This window comes from Onychostoma macrolepis, chromosome 04 (genome assembly GCF_012432095.1).
Source record: "Onychostoma macrolepis isolate SWU-2019 chromosome 04, ASM1243209v1, whole genome shotgun sequence".
NCBI classification, from domain to species: domain Eukaryota; kingdom Metazoa; phylum Chordata; class Actinopteri; order Cypriniformes; family Cyprinidae; genus Onychostoma; species Onychostoma macrolepis.
The window spans coordinates 25,569,147-25,586,314 of record NC_081158.1 but is presented as its reverse complement, the minus strand read 5'-3'; the positions used below and the strand labels follow the sequence as shown (position 1 = coordinate 25,586,314).

The 17,168-nt window shown below is 36.4% G+C and overlaps 1 protein-coding gene and 1 long non-coding RNA gene across 2 annotated transcripts in view; both read left to right on the top strand.

Annotated features, from left to right (window-relative positions):
• The window catches only part of ube2h (ubiquitin-conjugating enzyme E2H (UBC8 homolog, yeast)), a 33,003-nt gene extending 21,465 nt beyond the window's left edge, over positions 1-11,538 (top strand). The window contains exons 2-7 of the mRNA XM_058773283.1: positions 1,084-1,160; positions 2,845-2,919; positions 3,351-3,390; positions 5,987-6,039; positions 6,947-7,075; positions 8,128-11,538. Of these exons, the coding sequence (XP_058629266.1) occupies positions 1,084-1,160; positions 2,845-2,919; positions 3,351-3,390; positions 5,987-6,039; positions 6,947-7,075; positions 8,128-8,252 (499 nt within the window). The 3' untranslated portion in view covers positions 8,253-11,538. The remainder of the gene's footprint in view (positions 1-1,083; positions 1,161-2,844; positions 2,920-3,350; positions 3,391-5,986; positions 6,040-6,946; positions 7,076-8,127) is intronic.
• A 2,553-nt stretch (positions 11,539-14,091) lies between these two features.
• Positions 14,092-16,502, top strand: LOC131538295 (uncharacterized). The gene is made up of 3 exons (XR_009270525.1): positions 14,092-14,277; positions 14,437-14,656; positions 16,048-16,502. It is a non-coding gene; the product is annotated as an uncharacterized LOC131538295 (long non-coding RNA).
• Positions 16,503-17,168: the final 666 nt, after the last annotated feature.

Below are 17,168 nucleotides of genomic sequence, written 5' to 3'. Positions count from 1 at the left end.
CAATTCATTGGCTCCACACTGTCAGATTTTTGGAGATAAATCTCTGTAAAATTACAGTCATTCAGTTTATGCAACTTGAGACTCTGGCGTCGAAAAGCCACAATGAACGATAATCTGACGGAGAGCGGCTTCCACACCTCTCCCGGGAGCCCTGCAGTCTCTCGCAGCAGATGTTTAAAGACGACCACTTGAAATTGACAGCTCTGTTTCCCAGTAGAGCCCAGAATCATCAGTTGATACAGGCACCCTTGAGACGAGCACTCAACTGGTTAATTCTCACACGAGTCACAGGACACATCACAGTTTCAACAGACCGTAAACATGTTTGCCTTCATGAGCCAGTCTGGGCAGCAAGAATGTACGGTTTGAGTCACAGTGCAGCCTACACAACAGCTGACACATGACACACACACGATAGCATCAGAGCATCGGTAACTCATTCAATTAAAACGCAAACCATGACAAAGTCTGCTTGAGAATTGCGTTTTGGATGCATGTTGTGTTCAAGCTGAGATGGCAGACTGTGTGTGAGTCTTTGAGAGCGTCGGGTCTCCGTCATGGTCTTGGTGTGGTGGTGAGCATGTTTTGTCTTGCTCAGCGAGGGTCTGACTGCTACTCTCTGCGCCAGCAATATGAGAAGTGACAGCCTGACAACCATAGCTAATGACGGGTGTGTCGTATTGAGTTGCCCTGACGCCCTGTGTGCATCAGTCGGAGAGCTGTGGGTCAGATCCACGGATTGTGTTTTTGCCATCCGATCTCCTGAGCTGAACCTCTTGATAATTATTGATGGTCAAAGAATAAAGAATCTCGGTTTGAGAGATTGATCTGTTGGTGTAAATCTACTCTTTTTGTTGTTTAAAAGGTCATTTTGGTGCATTCTCCCACTTGTATCTTTTCTTAACTTGAGGTTAATTGTCTTTTTTATTTGAGTGAGTCTGTCTTATTTGACCCTTATTTAACTTTTTCCCCTAAAGTATTTTCTATAAATGAATTTGTGAATTTTATTGCTTGTCTTTGCTTTTGTAAATTGCTTACAGTCAGTATTAAAGCTCTTGAATTTGCCTTAACAGTCTCCATTAGCATCGAGAGTAAACATGAAGTCACAATCCTGAGTGGACTCAATGAATTTGTAGTGAAGTTTTATGGACCACAAGGAAGTAAGTCTCTTTTTTAACTTATTTACACACATGCTGAATTGAACCTCATGAAAACATTACAGGTCTCATTTCACCTTCCTCCCTAATTCTCTTTACTGTAATGCAAAAATAACATTCTATATTAATAAATTAAAATAAGTTTTTAATAATATAAAAATGTGTATATATAATATAGTAATTAGAATTGGGGGAATTATTTAATACATAATAGAAATGCTATGAAAATATATAAATGTGTCGTAATATGATTATAATATTTACAAATAAATATTGTCATAATTGTAATAATGCAAAAAAATGAATGTCATATATTTTTATTTCTTACAAAAATCAAAGGAAAGTGCTATACTAATTGATTTTTTTTTTCTTTTCATTTTTAAAAATTAGGCACATTTTCTTTACTGTAAAGCACAAAATAGGATTCTATATAAATAAATTAAATAAGTAAATGTGTATGTATGTATGTATGTATGTATACATGTATATTAATAGACCAAAATGATCCGTATTCATCCAAATAGCCCAAAAAGGCTTATCATTTATTATTCAGAGGTCATGAAAAGTGCAAAAAAGTGCAAAGGGTAATACCCAAAAATGTTTTGTACTGTTGCACCTTTGCACTTTTTTGCACTTTTCATGACCTCTGAATAATAAATGATAAGCCTTTTTGGGCTATTTGGATGAGTGTGGCTCTTTTTGGTCTATTAATCTTCATATTTTTTGGATCTACGCGCCGTATATTACTGATCTATTGGACTTTCGGACGAGTGTTTGGCACTACGGCCTTCTATTTTCTTTTTTTTTTCTTTTTGATATGTATGCATGTATAAAATAAAAATAGAACAAAATGTGTTTTTTTTTTTTGTGTGTTTTTTTTTTTAAGGTCATGACTACTACATGAATTACTGCAATTATGACAGTTGTATTTTTTTGTTAATACTACAGTCATATTTATGACTCATCACTTTTTTTTTTTTTTTTTTTTTTTATTACAAAAATCAAAGGCATCTACTATCCTAATTGACTTTTTCATTTTTGATTACAGTAATTTCTTACTACTTTCTAAATAGGGTGAAATAAGACCCGGACATGTCATGACATGTTTTGTGACATTCACAGTCTTATTAGATTTCTTTACCTAGCTATCACATGAAGCAATCATGACACTTTTGCATATTTAAGCATGCACATCTTACACAACTCTTGATTTGGGACATGATGTAATTGTTTTCATCTTGCGACCCATTTGTAATTATCATATCATCTGCTTTTACGGTTAATGATCTTTCGCCTCTCTGCTTTGAGAGGTAGAAGCAGGTCTTATCTGTGGCTGGGCTTTACCTTTCGTAGTTTGAGCTACTGGCCACAAGGGTCAGATTGCAAAGGGCTATTCTTGGAGCGAGCACATGTTGCACCATACCCCATATTGCACGAGGCCAGCAGCACAGCTTCCCGTCCACATGTGTACACACCCACACGTGTGTCATTCCACATATAATTCATAATCATCTAATTAAGTATTACGGTTACTCCCACACACTGTCACTTCTGAATACAAAGACCTCTACGCTTAGTCATTTAGAGTTTGCATTATATGATTATCGCTTGTCTTTTCATAGTCTCTGTTACATGCTAGAGCAGATGTGAATTGAATGGTCATGTGTCTTTCTGTTTTTCCTGTCAGCACCATATGAAGGGGGCGTATGGAAGGTGCGAGTAGATCTTCCAGACAAATACCCCTTCAAATCTCCCTCTATAGGTAAAGTTTTACTATACATTTATCCAAAAGTGCCAGCTGAGTGCCCTTTAAAAGTCACGAACGTTGGTATGGTTGTGAAATGATGGGTAGAGTACATTCAAACAGTCATACTTGAGGTGTGAAAGGTGAAAAAAAGCACATGACTTTTCTGTGATTATCATATTTAATGGTCTGTAAAGATGGTGTGGTTGGAGAAAAGTTAGGAATAGCCTGTTGTGCAATCAAATGCTGTCATTTGTGTCTAAGACCATTAAGATATTTGACATTTGACACAATTTTCATAACAATTAAGCACATTCCCTTCCTCCCGAATTCTCATTAATGCATGGAAAAGAAAAAAATAAATTCATTAAATTCATTAACCTTTGCAACTGAATGTTTTATTTATATCTTTGATCTCACTCCATCTTTCTTCTTTAATCTCTCTACAGGATTTATGAATAAGATTTTTCATCCAAACATCGACGAAGCGTAAGTATCTTTAGTCTAAATTTGATTTTTAATTTGCCTTTTGGTGTGCTCTGAAGAAAACATTAGACTTTTTAATATGTATTTTACTCACACTCATGTTATTTCTAAAAACTTCTAAACATTTGTTTTACTTCTGTGGAACATAAGGAGATGTTTTGAAGAATGTTCATGCTGCTCTTTCTCATATGTTTCACACATACAGTTAACAGAGGCTTTCCAACTCAAAATTGACCAAAAATATCCTTGCACACTGAGTTCACAGAAATGTGACTCGAGTAATTTAATGTGGCTCTAGTATTGCTAGCAGAGCATCAAACTGAGCCACTGACATCCTGAAGTAAACTTTGAATCGCCCGTCATAATCCCGCTGCTCCTTGGGAACTCTCCTTCCTCTCTATATTTTAAGATTGGATGGACCCAGTATTTCCTTTCTTTTTTTTTTTAAGAAGCGAGAGGACAACAAAATCATCCTCAATGCTTGAAGACTCCATTTAGTAGGCTACTGTTTTGTGAATTTTTTTGCAATGGATTAATTAATACGCATCGGGCTCAGTGTGCAAGGATTATGAATACGAAAAAACGCATACAGAAACTCAGTGTGCAATGACCTTTACAGTTTTCAAATCACATATTTTAACTCTACATGCCATGAAACATTTGACATGCATCCAAAACTATGCCTGTCTATTTTTTTTTTCTTTTGTTTTCAGCTGTATTTTTTTATGTAGTATTATTAATGTTTTTAATTAGCATTTTTATATTTAGGTTTTTTTTTGTTGACGTTTCATTAATTTTATTGTGTTTTTTATATATATATGCATGCATGCATGCACACATGCACACATACACACAGTGGGGGAAATAATTATTTGATCCTCTGCTGATTTTATACGTTTGTCCACTGACAAAGAAATGATCCGTTTAAAATTTAAATGGTAGGTTTATTTGAACAGTGAGAGACAGAATAACAAAAATCCAGAAAAACGCATTTCAAAAAAGTTATAAATTGATTTGCATTTTAATGAGTCAAATAAGTATTTGATCCCCTATCAATCAACGAGATTTCTGGCTCCCAGGTGTCTTTTATACAGGTAAGGAGCTGAGATTAGGAGCACTCTCTTAAAGGTAGTGCTCCTAATCTCAGTTTGTTACCTGTATAAAAGACACCTGTCCACAGAAGCAATCAATCAATCAGATTCTAAACTCTCCACCATGGCCAAGACCAAAGAGCTGTACAAGGATGTTAGGGACAAGATTGTAGACCTACACAAGGCTGGAATGGGCTACAAGACCATCGCCAAGCAGCTCGGTGAGAAGGTGACAACAGTTGGTGCGATTATTCGCAAATGAAAGAAACACAAAATAACTGTCAATCTCCCTCGGTCTGGGGCTCCATGCAAGATCTCACCTCGTGGAGTTTCAGTGATCATGAGAACAGCCCAGAACTACACGGGAGGATCTTGTCAATGATCTCAAGGCAGCTGGGAGCATAGTCACCAAGAAAACAATTGGTGACACTACACCGTGAAGGACTGAAATCCTGCAGCGCCCGCAAGGCCCCCCTGCTCAAGAAAGCACATGTACAGCCCGTCTGAAGTTTGCCAATGATTAAGAGGAGAACTGGGTGAAAGTGTTGTGGTCAGATGAGACCAAAATCCAGCTCTTTGGTATCAACTCAACTCGCCATGTTTGGAGGAGGAGGAATGCTGCCTATGACCCCAAGAACACCATCCCCTCCGTCAAACATGGAGGTGGAAACATTATGCTTCGGGGGTGTTTTTCTGCTAAGGGGACAGGACAACATGTACTGTCAGGGCCAGGGCATTGAAAATGGGTCGTGGATGGGTATTCCAGCATGACAATGACCCCAAACACACGGCCAAGGCAACAAAGGAGTGGCTCAAGAAGAAGCACATTAAGGTCCTGGAGTGGCGTAGCCAGTCTCCAGACCTTAATCCCATAGAAAATCTGTGGAGGGAGCTAAAGGTTCGAGTTGCCAAACATCAGCCTCGAAACCTTAATGACTTGGAGAGGATCTGCAAAGAGGTGTGGGACAAAATCCCTCCTGAGATGTGTGCAAACCTGGTGGCCAACTACAAGAAACATCTGACCTCTGAGATTGCCAACAAGGGTTTTGCCACCAAGTACGAGGTCATGTTTTGCGAAGGGGTCAAATACTTATTTAACTCATTAAAATGCAAATCAATTTATAACTTTTTTAAAATGTTTTTCTTTATTTTTTTATTATTATTATTTTTTAAAATTAATTAATTAATTTTTGTTGTTCTGTCTCTCACTGTTCAAATAAACCTACCATTAAAATTATAGACTGATAATTTCCTTGTCTGAGGGCAAACATACAAAAATAAATTTTTTCCCCCCACTGTGTGTGTGTGTGTATGTGTGATATCTATTATTTTAATGTCTATTGACACAAAGAGCCATACGACAAAGAAAAATGCTGTTTAGAAAAGATTGCATACATGCAAAATTTAACTGCTAACATTATTCTGCAATGGAAAAGTGGAAGTAAAACAATGTGATGGTGTGTCATATCACCTACCCTCTAATGCCAAGACTATTATTCTTTGTCCAGGTCAGGGACCGTGTGTTTAGATGTGATCAACCAGACATGGACCGCTCTTTATGGTACGTATATGTGAGCATGGTCACTGTGCATGTGTTTGCTTTCATGAACATTGAGAATAAACTCATAACTTGCATTGATGCTGCCTGAGGAGTAGAATAAAGTCTCCGGCCCCTTAGACAGGATCGCAGTGCACTGTAATCCTCTTACCCTCTCTGAATGAGCTAATACCTGCAAGGTCAGAAAACAGCATCAGCTCCCCTAAACAACCACACTTAAGTGGCCTCATCCAGCCAGTTATCATTCTCAGCACCACTGTCTGTCTTTTTGCAGATGTCTGTCTGTTTTTGTCTTTATAATACAATAATTGCAATTGTCCTATATGGTGACTTGATCTTTTATTCAGTAGTGTAAGTGATTTTTTGCAGCCTAGATTTGATGATATTATTTTGAAATACTTGATTCTGATTGGTCTGTGTTTTGTGTTTGAATAGTTGTGTATATAAATTTATTGGTTTATTTATTTAATTAACTTTTGTACTGAAGTATCACTCTATGGTCTTTTTTCCCACATAATAAATCCTAATTAATTTTATTTTATCTTATATTATTTTATTTTTTATTTTATTTTAGCCTCCTGATCATCAGGGATTTATTTTGTGATAATGACCGGCTGACTGTACATTCTCGTATTTAGTTTAGATGTACTCAGCTGCTTTGTGCCATTGACCAGGTTGTGTTTGTGTAATAGAGCGACAGCTAGAACATACAGTGCAGCCTATGAGAGAAAAAGAGAAAGACGGAGAGAAAGAGAGATCTATGTCCACAGCCCCCACACTGAAAGGGAGATTAGGCCATAATCATGTCACTCAACACAAATCCTCCATTTTGTGCTGCGCGTAGGGCTCATAAGACTTTTGCTCTGCTCCTGTATTAAAGGCTACTTCCTCTCTTTCTCTCTCCTCACAGATCTCACCAATATCTTCGAGTCGTTTTTGCCACAGTTGCTGGCCTACCCGAACCCCATCGACCCTCTGAACGGGGACGCCGCAGCCATGTACCTACACCGGCCAGAGGACTACAAACAGAAAATCAAAGGTGATTTGAAGAGTTGCAGTCGAGTCGTTTAACCTCCATCTGGCCTCTGGTTTTATATCTGTCACCATATTTCACATCACAGTTTTACGATGTCTTCTGCTCTAAAAAATGTTCTATACATGTCTATGTTATTTGCTGAAAGGTGCTCTGCTTGACCCTGGCCTGACCTTCCATTCCAACAAAAAAATATAAAGTAGAAGTTATATCAGTCATGACTTTTAAATTCTGTTTCTGCCAAAAGTTAAGACTTTTAATAATAAAAAAAGACAAATAACAGTGTATGTATTTCAAAGTGTTTTTAAGCAACATGCTGGATGTGTTGTCATTTCAGTGCTTTTTGCTAGGCAACTGTTTCCAAAAGCGTGAATGTTAGTTTCATGACCCTTTCTTGTCTTATGATTCTAACTGGTTCAACAGTTTGTTTGCATTGAAAAGATGAGTCAGTAAGTTGTTTTTGTTGTTTTTTTTTGTATGCAAGTATGCATTAAATTAATCAAATTTGACAGTAAAGATGTTTATAAAGTTACAGAACATTTCTATTTCAAATAAATGCTTTTCTTTATTGAGTTTTCAACATTGATAATAATAATGCATGTTTCTTCAGCACCAAATTAGCATGTTAGAAAGATTTCTGAAGAATCATGCGACACTGAAGACTGGAGTAATAAAAATTAATATGTCATCACAGGAATAAATTACATTTCAAATTTTAAATTGGAAAAAAAATTCATCGTAATAGTGGTTTTTTTTGGTTTGTTTGTTTGTTTGTTTTTGGACCAAATAAATATAGCCTTGGTGAGCTTTGCTTTTTTTTTTTTTTTTAATAAAAAAGCAAAAAATTTTAATTTTACCAACCCCAAAGTTTTAAATGGTAGTATAAATGTATTTGTTAATTTAGTGATACAAAAGTGATAAACATCATTTTAGATTTAAAAAAAAAAAAAAGATTTTACTGTTTTAGCATCAAGTTAGTTGCCTACATACATTTTTTTTGTAGTGAAATAGTTGCTTTCTATGTCTAACATATTTTTCCCATCCCCATTTCTATTCAGAATACATCCAGAAATATGCAACAGAGGAGGCTCTGAAGGAGCAGGAGGAAGGAGCGGGCGACTCCTCTTCAGAAAGCTCCATGTCCGACTTTTCAGAGGACGAAGCTCAGGACATGGAGTTGTAGTTAAGGGTGACAGTTTCTCCCCTTTACCACAGAGACTATATTATTTCCTAACCATGCGAAGCAGACTATAAAAGATTCATATTTAAACAAGGTGATTTTTTTTTTTTTTTTTTGATTTTTTTTATCGTTATTATTACTAAACCAGGATTTTTATGGATATCTAGCGTTGATGATGAATACGGCACCCTCTCTAGGTGTTCTATCTCTACTTCTTGGTGGTTGTTTTTTTCCCCCTTTTTTCTCTCTTTCACTCTCTCACTCGCTCTCTCCGTCACCCCAACAAAAGAAAGGCTTGTAGTTTTGCCCGTTGATTCCACGTTGGTAGCTGCGTAGCTGGAATGCATGTCATCGCCTACCTAATCCACCTTTTCCGATGCAGACTGACCGGACAGAGGCTGTATTTAAACGGGGGTGCCCATTTTTATGTCCCCTTGTGATGTTACTAATGTACTGAGAGTTGTGTCCGTGATGCTCTGATACACGAATCCCCTTGGCTTAGACCTTTTGCCAGGACGGTCCTCAGGTGGAGTTGTTGCAATTGGATCGGACACGTTTTGCCTCATTACTTCCATCCACCTTCCCAACGCAAGTCATTTTGAATTATCGTTGCTTCCCTGGTTGTCCCCCTTATTTTATTTTTCATTTTGTTTGTTTTCTCTTTAAACAGCTGTTTTAAGATAAAAACGCTCAAGAGAGGAGCTCTCTTCTTTTATTTGGGAAAGTTTCGACGCTGTATGCTAAAGCAATCATCAGGACTTTACCGAACGCCGCTCACCGATCAAGCCCACGATACAGCGCCAGCGGAAAATCTCAATACGACTCCCTTTAAGTTCCTCGAGCGTCTTTTTAAAGAGGATGTAGATGTAGAGGCTAGCACACCGAAGCTCAACTTTTCCACTAGCTCGATGTTTCTGGCTTTTGTTCCCTCGTTGTGGAAGCCCCACACCACCAAACATGGCTCTACGCTTCCACAGTGACCTTCACAAAACGACCAGGAAGTGACTGTCCTGCTTTACGGAGCACAAATCGTTTATTTTGTACCAACAATGTATGCACAGAGTGTTTGTCTTTTTCCTCTTTCTGTCTCGCACCCTCTCCCTATTTACGAGCATCTTTTTTTGTACATTTGGAAGTGGTTGTGTAGGACTTTGTTGGTCTAGCCTAGAAAAACCTTAAAGAGAAAAGAGACAAAAAAAACAAGATTTTTACTAACATTTGTAGAGTTCATCATCTTTTCCTATTGCTTGTGCATAACTATGATAGCTGTTGTTTGACCTCATGTAGATCTAGTTAGTTTTACTGGGTGGTGAAATCAAAATTAGATGTTCATATGGATTTAGGTTTTGTAACCTGCTTGTCTGAATACAGATATTATCCGAAGGATCCCATTTGGTAAGATCTGCCTTGGAACGACTTGTGGTTTTAGGAGTAACAGGGTGAGTGTTCGCCACGACAGTGTGGACACAGGCAGATATCTTCTGTATAAAGAGCTTTTGAATTTCAACATCTGCAGATATCATCAGTGGCATGTTGGTACCATGAAGAACCAGATTTAGTTTGTGTGTGTGTGTGTGTGTTTTGCAGTATTCTCACAAATCTCGCATTCAGAATGCACTTGCAGATCCATTCATCGTCCAAAATGTAAATGAAACGGGGTTGAAGTGTAGAGAAAAACGGACGTCGACCCCGATGGAATGGCATAAGGGGAGGTGTTTCAGTTCGGCTCATGTGATTTGATCCAGAGCTGCCTGTTTTTTTTTTTTTGTTTTTTGTTTTTCCCGTGGAGTGGCTTTTTTACGTTCTCAACTTTTCTTTTCATATTAAATTGATGTTTTATGGGCTAAACATTTGATGTTGTTATAGCCCGAGTCAAGAATTGGCCAAATTGTGCAATGGGAAAAAAGAAAAGTCTCAGTTTTGAGTCTAAATCTGTTCATATTTTCAAGAAAAAAAGAAAAACACCACTTATATGCAGTATTGTATTAAGAAGTTATCTTACAAGGAGAGAGACTGCATACTTTTAGAGGTGGCTTTGTTTCACATCTTTCAGACACTCATGGAAGAAAATGCTTCTCGGTTGCGGTTTGGTTGCTATGGTAAACATTTTGCCATGCCTAGCAACATGCACCCCCGACAAACAAGACAAACTCAGCTTCTCTATTTCATTTCTGCTTCATTTTTGATCCCTGGACTTTAATATGAGAGACGAAATATGGACATTTAGTTTGAACTATATATTTTTCCTTTTTTTTTAATTTTTTTTTTTTAACTCATGTCAGAGTAAAATGACTAAAGAGTCTGAGAATCTCAAATAAACATGTATAAGTGTGCTTCCATTATAATTAGAAATTCTGCTTTTTTTTTTTTTTTTTTTTTGTGAGAATTTTACTAATTTTTGGATTCCTGTTTTTTCCCCCCATGTCAATAACAGAGATGCCCATCTGGAGCAGGTAATACATGCTAAAAATGTGTTTGGGTTTGAAGGGAGTTGTTATTATTATTATTATTATTATTATTATTATTTCATTTTATTATTTTAGTGGGTGGGGTGAAATAAATTATTACAGTGTGTCCTTTGTGTTTTGCACCCATAAGCCCCCAGTGCTTACACACGCGCACATCTAGGGGACAGCAGTTATTAATGTTGTGGTCTCCAGCTGTTTGTTTGCCAGAGAGAGAGAGAGAGAGAAAGAGAGAGAGAAAGAGAGAGAGGAAGAAGAGATGTCTTCCGGCTGCTGCCGTGGCCTCAGAGGCTCCCCCTGCTGGCCCTCTCAGCCAATGGCATCGCGTCTCGCATTTGTGTTGAACTCTCCAGTGCACTTTGCATGCGTCCGGTGTAGAGTCCAGTCTAGTTCAGTCCTGGCTGTCTACTCCTTTAGTCCCTTATACCTGTGCTTCAAGAGGGTGCTCAGACATGGGGCTTATGTGGGCACACAGCATGGATTTTTTTTTTTTTTTTTTTTTTTATAAATAGTATCTGTATCTAGTACCTAGTGTGTGATACGCTGATTTAAAAAAAATATTTTTTTTTTTCTTTTACTTTTTCTTTTCTTTTATTTTTTTATCCCAGGTTTTATGGTAATTTGCCCCTTTTATTTCCTTATCCATTAATCTTACACACTATTTTTGCCATTCTTTTTTTTTCTTTTTTCTTTTGCATTGTGAAGTGGGCATGCCTGTCACAAAGACAAATGCTCTTTATCTATAGGATTATAATCTCTTAAATAGCTGTGTACAGTAAACTGTAATAACTTCTTTTTTTAATAAAATATTAAATATGTGTACAAACTGCTTTGGATCTTTATTTTCTGTGAAAAAATGGTCAGTCTTTTTATTCTGAACATTTTGGTGTAAATAAATGTTTCTGTAATTTCTCATTAAAATACAGGATTTTCTTTTTTGATGAATTCAGAGATGACACACTTTACCTGACCAGCTGGACTTGAAAGAAAAAGATATATATATATATATATATATATTCGTCTGGAGTGCATGATCCCAAAATATTTATTGGTATACCTTCCAAATAACAAATGATATGAATTGAATTCAAAAGTAAATATTATAGCTGGACCTTAAAAGGATAGTTCACCAAAAAAAATAAATTCTGTAATCATTTACTCACGTTCCAAACCTGTATGAGTTTTTTTCTTCTGTTGAACACAAAAGAAGATATTTTGAAGAATGTTGGTAACAAACAGTTGCCGGTAGCCATTGACTTCCAAAGTTGGCTACCATCAACTGTTTGGTTAACAAAATATTTTATATTCAACAGAACAAAGAAACTCAAAGGTTTGGAACAAAATTTAAAAAATAGACAATTTTCATATCTGGGTGAACTATAACTTTAAAGTTAGCAAATACATAAAAAAAAGACAAGAAAAAAACATATATGGGTATTTAAATTACAAGTTTAACTAAATGTGGCCCACTTTCACTCTGTATCTTAATACAGTATACTGGGTAAAATGTTAAATACATTTAAAAAAAAAAAAAAAAATTGTATCACATTTGAATGAACATGGTGTGAATTCTGAGTGAATGTTTCCTTATTTGTCATACTCATGTTTGGTTTCTATATTGGTATTCAAGACATTTTAGTGTCCCCATCGTATAGGCTTATACATTGGGTAAAATGTTAAACTCACAATAAATAAGTTTTAAGACAATATCACAAGTAAATGAACATGGGATGAATATTAAATAAGTATGTTGCTTTGTCATGTTCATGTCCTTGTTTGGTTGCTAAATAAAACGCAAAAATAAAAGCATTTTTTCTTAAGTATTTTATTTTAATTGGTAATTAGAGCGAATATTTTACTGTTTTCCACTCTGGTAGAAACGCTGTAATGTCCCTTTAATTATCAAAAAAGACAGTTGCTCATGACGCCATCTTCCAGGAAGTGACATGATTTTTGGTGCGAAAATAACAGCACAAACATCAGTCAATTCTTATAAATCAGTCTGATTCATTCTATTGTGTTTGCGTTATTAGCTGACCTGTTTCACTTGACATTTCACACAATACAGAAATAAGCATGATCATATAATCGTTTAAAAATAAGATATCCTCACAAACTATCATAACCAATTTAAATATAGCCATGGGGTTGACTAGAGCATATTTCCTCTATATTCTGCTATATTCCTTAATAAAAAATACTTATATTACCACACATTAAAAAAAAAAAAAAAAAAATACAAAGCTCAAATGATGCTGCAGGAATGACCCAAATGATATTCACATATATTTGAATGTATATTACAAATATACAAAAATATTCTAAATGCCAGCCACAATTCAATTTCGATAAGTGGGTAAACTGTAAAGCCTGAAGGGCACAGCCTTATCATTTATTTGCATGTTGTTGTTACTCTGTACCACCACTAGATGGCAGTCATGTTATCAAAGTGGTCAAGAGGAGAATATTATACATTGAAGTCAAATAAAATATTTTGAAATTGTTCCAAGTCCAACAAAAATCCTCTTCATTTGATTCCAAAAATAGACTTTATAGATTACAGCATAAAGACAACACAGAAATAATTCAGGCCATATCAATGTAGCCTATAAAGCGGGCCTATGAATTGCATCATCTAATTTATTAACTTATATTATATAAAATTTCCAATTTTATGTGCAGAATTCAACATAGACCACCAGGTGTCCCTCAAGCTACAGAAAGTAGAATCGTAATCCAACTTTAGTACCATCAGTGACCTACAGAGGACGATGTCACTGGTTTTACAAGGGAGGAAACAATTTAGTAACATAAGGCAAATTAATCTTTTCAACCAAAATGTCTCTGTCACGCAGCAATCTGTCCTCTCTTGTGAGATGGAATTAAAAATGAACACAAACTGTAGCTCTACTTCACCCTCCCACATTTCCCTCTCCTTTTCTATTTCTCTGTACTTTTAGCACACTTGTTTTACTCCATTATAACTTATTACTCTTCCACTGAGTCAGAACCTGTCCGTAAACAGTCAAGGAGAAGGAGACAGAGACGGGACAGTGCGTATACCGCTTCTTTCCAAAGCCCTGACCTCCAGTGCTGGAGAAACATGAGCTCCTCAATGAAATATTTAGAGGCCTTTATCTGCAGTGCGATGGTCAAGAGGGCTACAGGCCTACATGACGTAATGCCCAGCCCCAGACGGCCGCGGTGATTGGCTGGAATCAGAGTTTGCCGTCACGTGACCAGTCCCAGCGGTTCACAGAACTAACAGGAGAAGCTTGATACTCTTTGATATTCGTTAATGTCTCCATTATTTTCACTTAAAACAATTTCGGACTACAGAGCTTAGAGGTAATGTGTTGGGATTTGTTATCGCAAGAAATGATAGATGGCATACGCAGAAAACGCAATTACGGAACGATATACAAAAAAAGGGGTTCAAAGTGCTGCAGAATGGAGGACGGATTTATCAGGACTCCAGCTTTGTTATGATTGCTCAGTTGATATCCATCACAATAATAATCGCTCCTGCACTTTTGAACTCTCATTAGTAAATGAGTTGCCAGGTACACCCAACAATCATCATATGTCTTACGAAGCATCATATAACACGATGGCTGATACGACCGCGTTATTGTACGATAAAATATAACAATATAAGTGTAAGAAACAACAAGATCAGAGGCTAAACTACTGCCTTATTTATAATTTTTTTTTCATGTCAGAGTGCGTCTTGTGTGAAATGGCATCCTGATGCTGACATGTGAGACGAAGGATCTTGACCGCGACGAGCGTGTCTCATGTCGAGGACTCGGTTACTAAACCAGCCCAACTCCGTTATTAATGGATGACCGTCTGATTAAAAACGCAAATGGCAGATGCTCTGACTCACCGTCTCCATGGCTACTGATAATGCCAACTTGGTCAAAATTAACGTTGCCGATGGTAAGGTGATGACATGCAGAACGACATTAGTATTAGTTGAATATATCATTATATTCAGGTATTTTGTAATATGCTAAATAACTGCATAATTGTATTAATCCAATTACTATCGAATTGCATAAGCATTTTTATACTAAGTTATCTTCTGAAATGTTTCTTGCCATTTAGAGCCGAAGCAAACAATATCAGATCGATATTAATTATATTACATCCCCATGCAGTCTATTAACAGCGTCTCAATATATTTTCAAACCGTCATTCCTTCTTGTATGGTAAAAATGAGCTTTTTGACAGTCTGCAAAGAAGATTCTTCTTCCTGTGTCTTTGCAGCTTGTTTTAAAGCTTTTAAGTGTAAGTGATGCTGTGAAATATTCTTCAGAAATTAAACTGTAATGCATGCATTTATTTGTTTACAAATAAGTGTCTAAATTATGAGTGACAGAAATGGCTCCATAAAACAATCTTTTGGCTCCAAAAAATTGTTAATATTGTCTTCAGTTGATCTTTTATCTCTTTCTGTATTTAAAATGTGTATATGCTCAAAACAATGGTATGATTGTAATATTTATAATTTATGGAGCATATTGAATTAACAAATTTCTGTCTCATCAGGATTAATTTTTTTGTGATTATTTAAGAAGTATTAAAGATTTAATCTGTATAGTGCATTACAGGCATATTTAGCCTACTGCAACTGAATAATATCACATAACTCTTTGTGAAAGTAGTTAACTTTTAAAGTTAATTTATTTATTTATTTTTAATTTCAGCATTAATAAAAACGTATATAAATAGAAAATAAATACAAATATGTAGTATTCTAATATTGTTGTTAATATCATAAACTGAAGAGTAGGACTAGATAATGTAAAGGATTTATATTATTATAAATTATTTTATTTATATGATAAGAATTTATTAATTTAAAATATTTGTCAAAAATTATTTTTAAAATTATTAAACCAATAAATACTTTTTTTTTTCATGAAAAAAATACCTTCCACAATAAAAACTTGGAACTTGTTGCCAAAATTTAACACATTTCTTTATTTAAATTGTAATGCTGACCTTAAAATGCACTAAAAACTCAAGAAGGCAAATAATTAGCTTTCCAACTAAAACATGTTTTAGAGTCTATAAGTCCAATTACAGACTTTTGTCCCAATTCCGAATTTCATAAAATATCATAAAACCTAAACCACAAACGGTGACTTAACTGCTGGTGACACTTTGTCTGAGCATGTGTTCATAAGTTTATTATACTTATAAGTGTATAATATGTAATATATAATATAACAGGTGGGGTTCATGCAGTGGATGGGAGTTTGTCAATACATCAAATGCTCCGTTGGTCATCTGTAAACTATTCCACCATGCTCTTTGTTCTGCAGGCCCGTATCATGTATCATTCGATGAGGGGTGTCAGTCGTGCCAGAAGAGTGGCCCGGTTACACCCGATACCCATCCTGGCAGGTGGGGAGGGCTCTAATCGTCATATGGACCGACAGGTAGCTGCAACGAAATGACTATTTTAAAAATTCAAGAGCTTCACTCAGCTTCCCTCATACAGGTGATCCGCGGCTCGTGTTTCGACTTTTCCAGAAGTTAATCAGGTGAATGAAGAGTGGACGGGAGAGGGGACGACTCAGCCAGGGCTGACTGGTCAACAAAGAGCCCTTGGGATAGATTTCACTCTGGCTATTCGGTTTGAATAGATGTAACCAGAGCCGCCAGACTAACACCACTGGCATAATTTAAAAATATAGAGCCGTTTTTTTCCACTGAGGTGTCAGTATAGGCTTCAACTATCAACAGCAGGTAAGTGGACTCGGGGGTTGAGGGTAACGTGGATGGGTATATATACGAAGAGCGACCCAATGGAGGACAGCATCGCTTCCAGACTCTGTAGAAGCACTTGGAGTGTGATGCACCGACTGCACTGCGGCTGCTCTAAAGAGGTCCTGATGCTTTCCAGGATGACGCCTGCATGGGGTAACCATTTATACCAGTTTAACTTGAGATCATTTTATTTTTAGACTGCTAAAATTTTGTCCTAGGTCTGTGAATAATTGACATTGGGGCATAGGCTGGTAGGCCTAAACCTATCATTAATAATAATAATAGACTGAAGTGATAGATTCAGATTTGACAGAATTAAAAAGACTATATAATATATTATATAACAGCATACAGTCCTATTTAAGTTTTTTTTTTTTTTTAACTATTCAACCAACATGCTGAGCGCAAAGATGGACTCTGGCTGCTAACTGAGGAGGACCGTTATGTAAAAGGATGCTCGTAGCTGGTAGGGCCTGCAGGCATATAGAGCAGATGAAATGGTGCGTTTGAATGCTTGTTCATTACTGGCCATCTGGATGATGTCATCTGATCCCAAAACCCAAGACCTGCGGGACGCACACAGGGAGAAAATCCTAAACCAAGGCAATGCATTATCACATATTGATAGGCTTTGCTGAATATAGGCTGCTTTCTTTTCTCGTTTCTTTCTTTT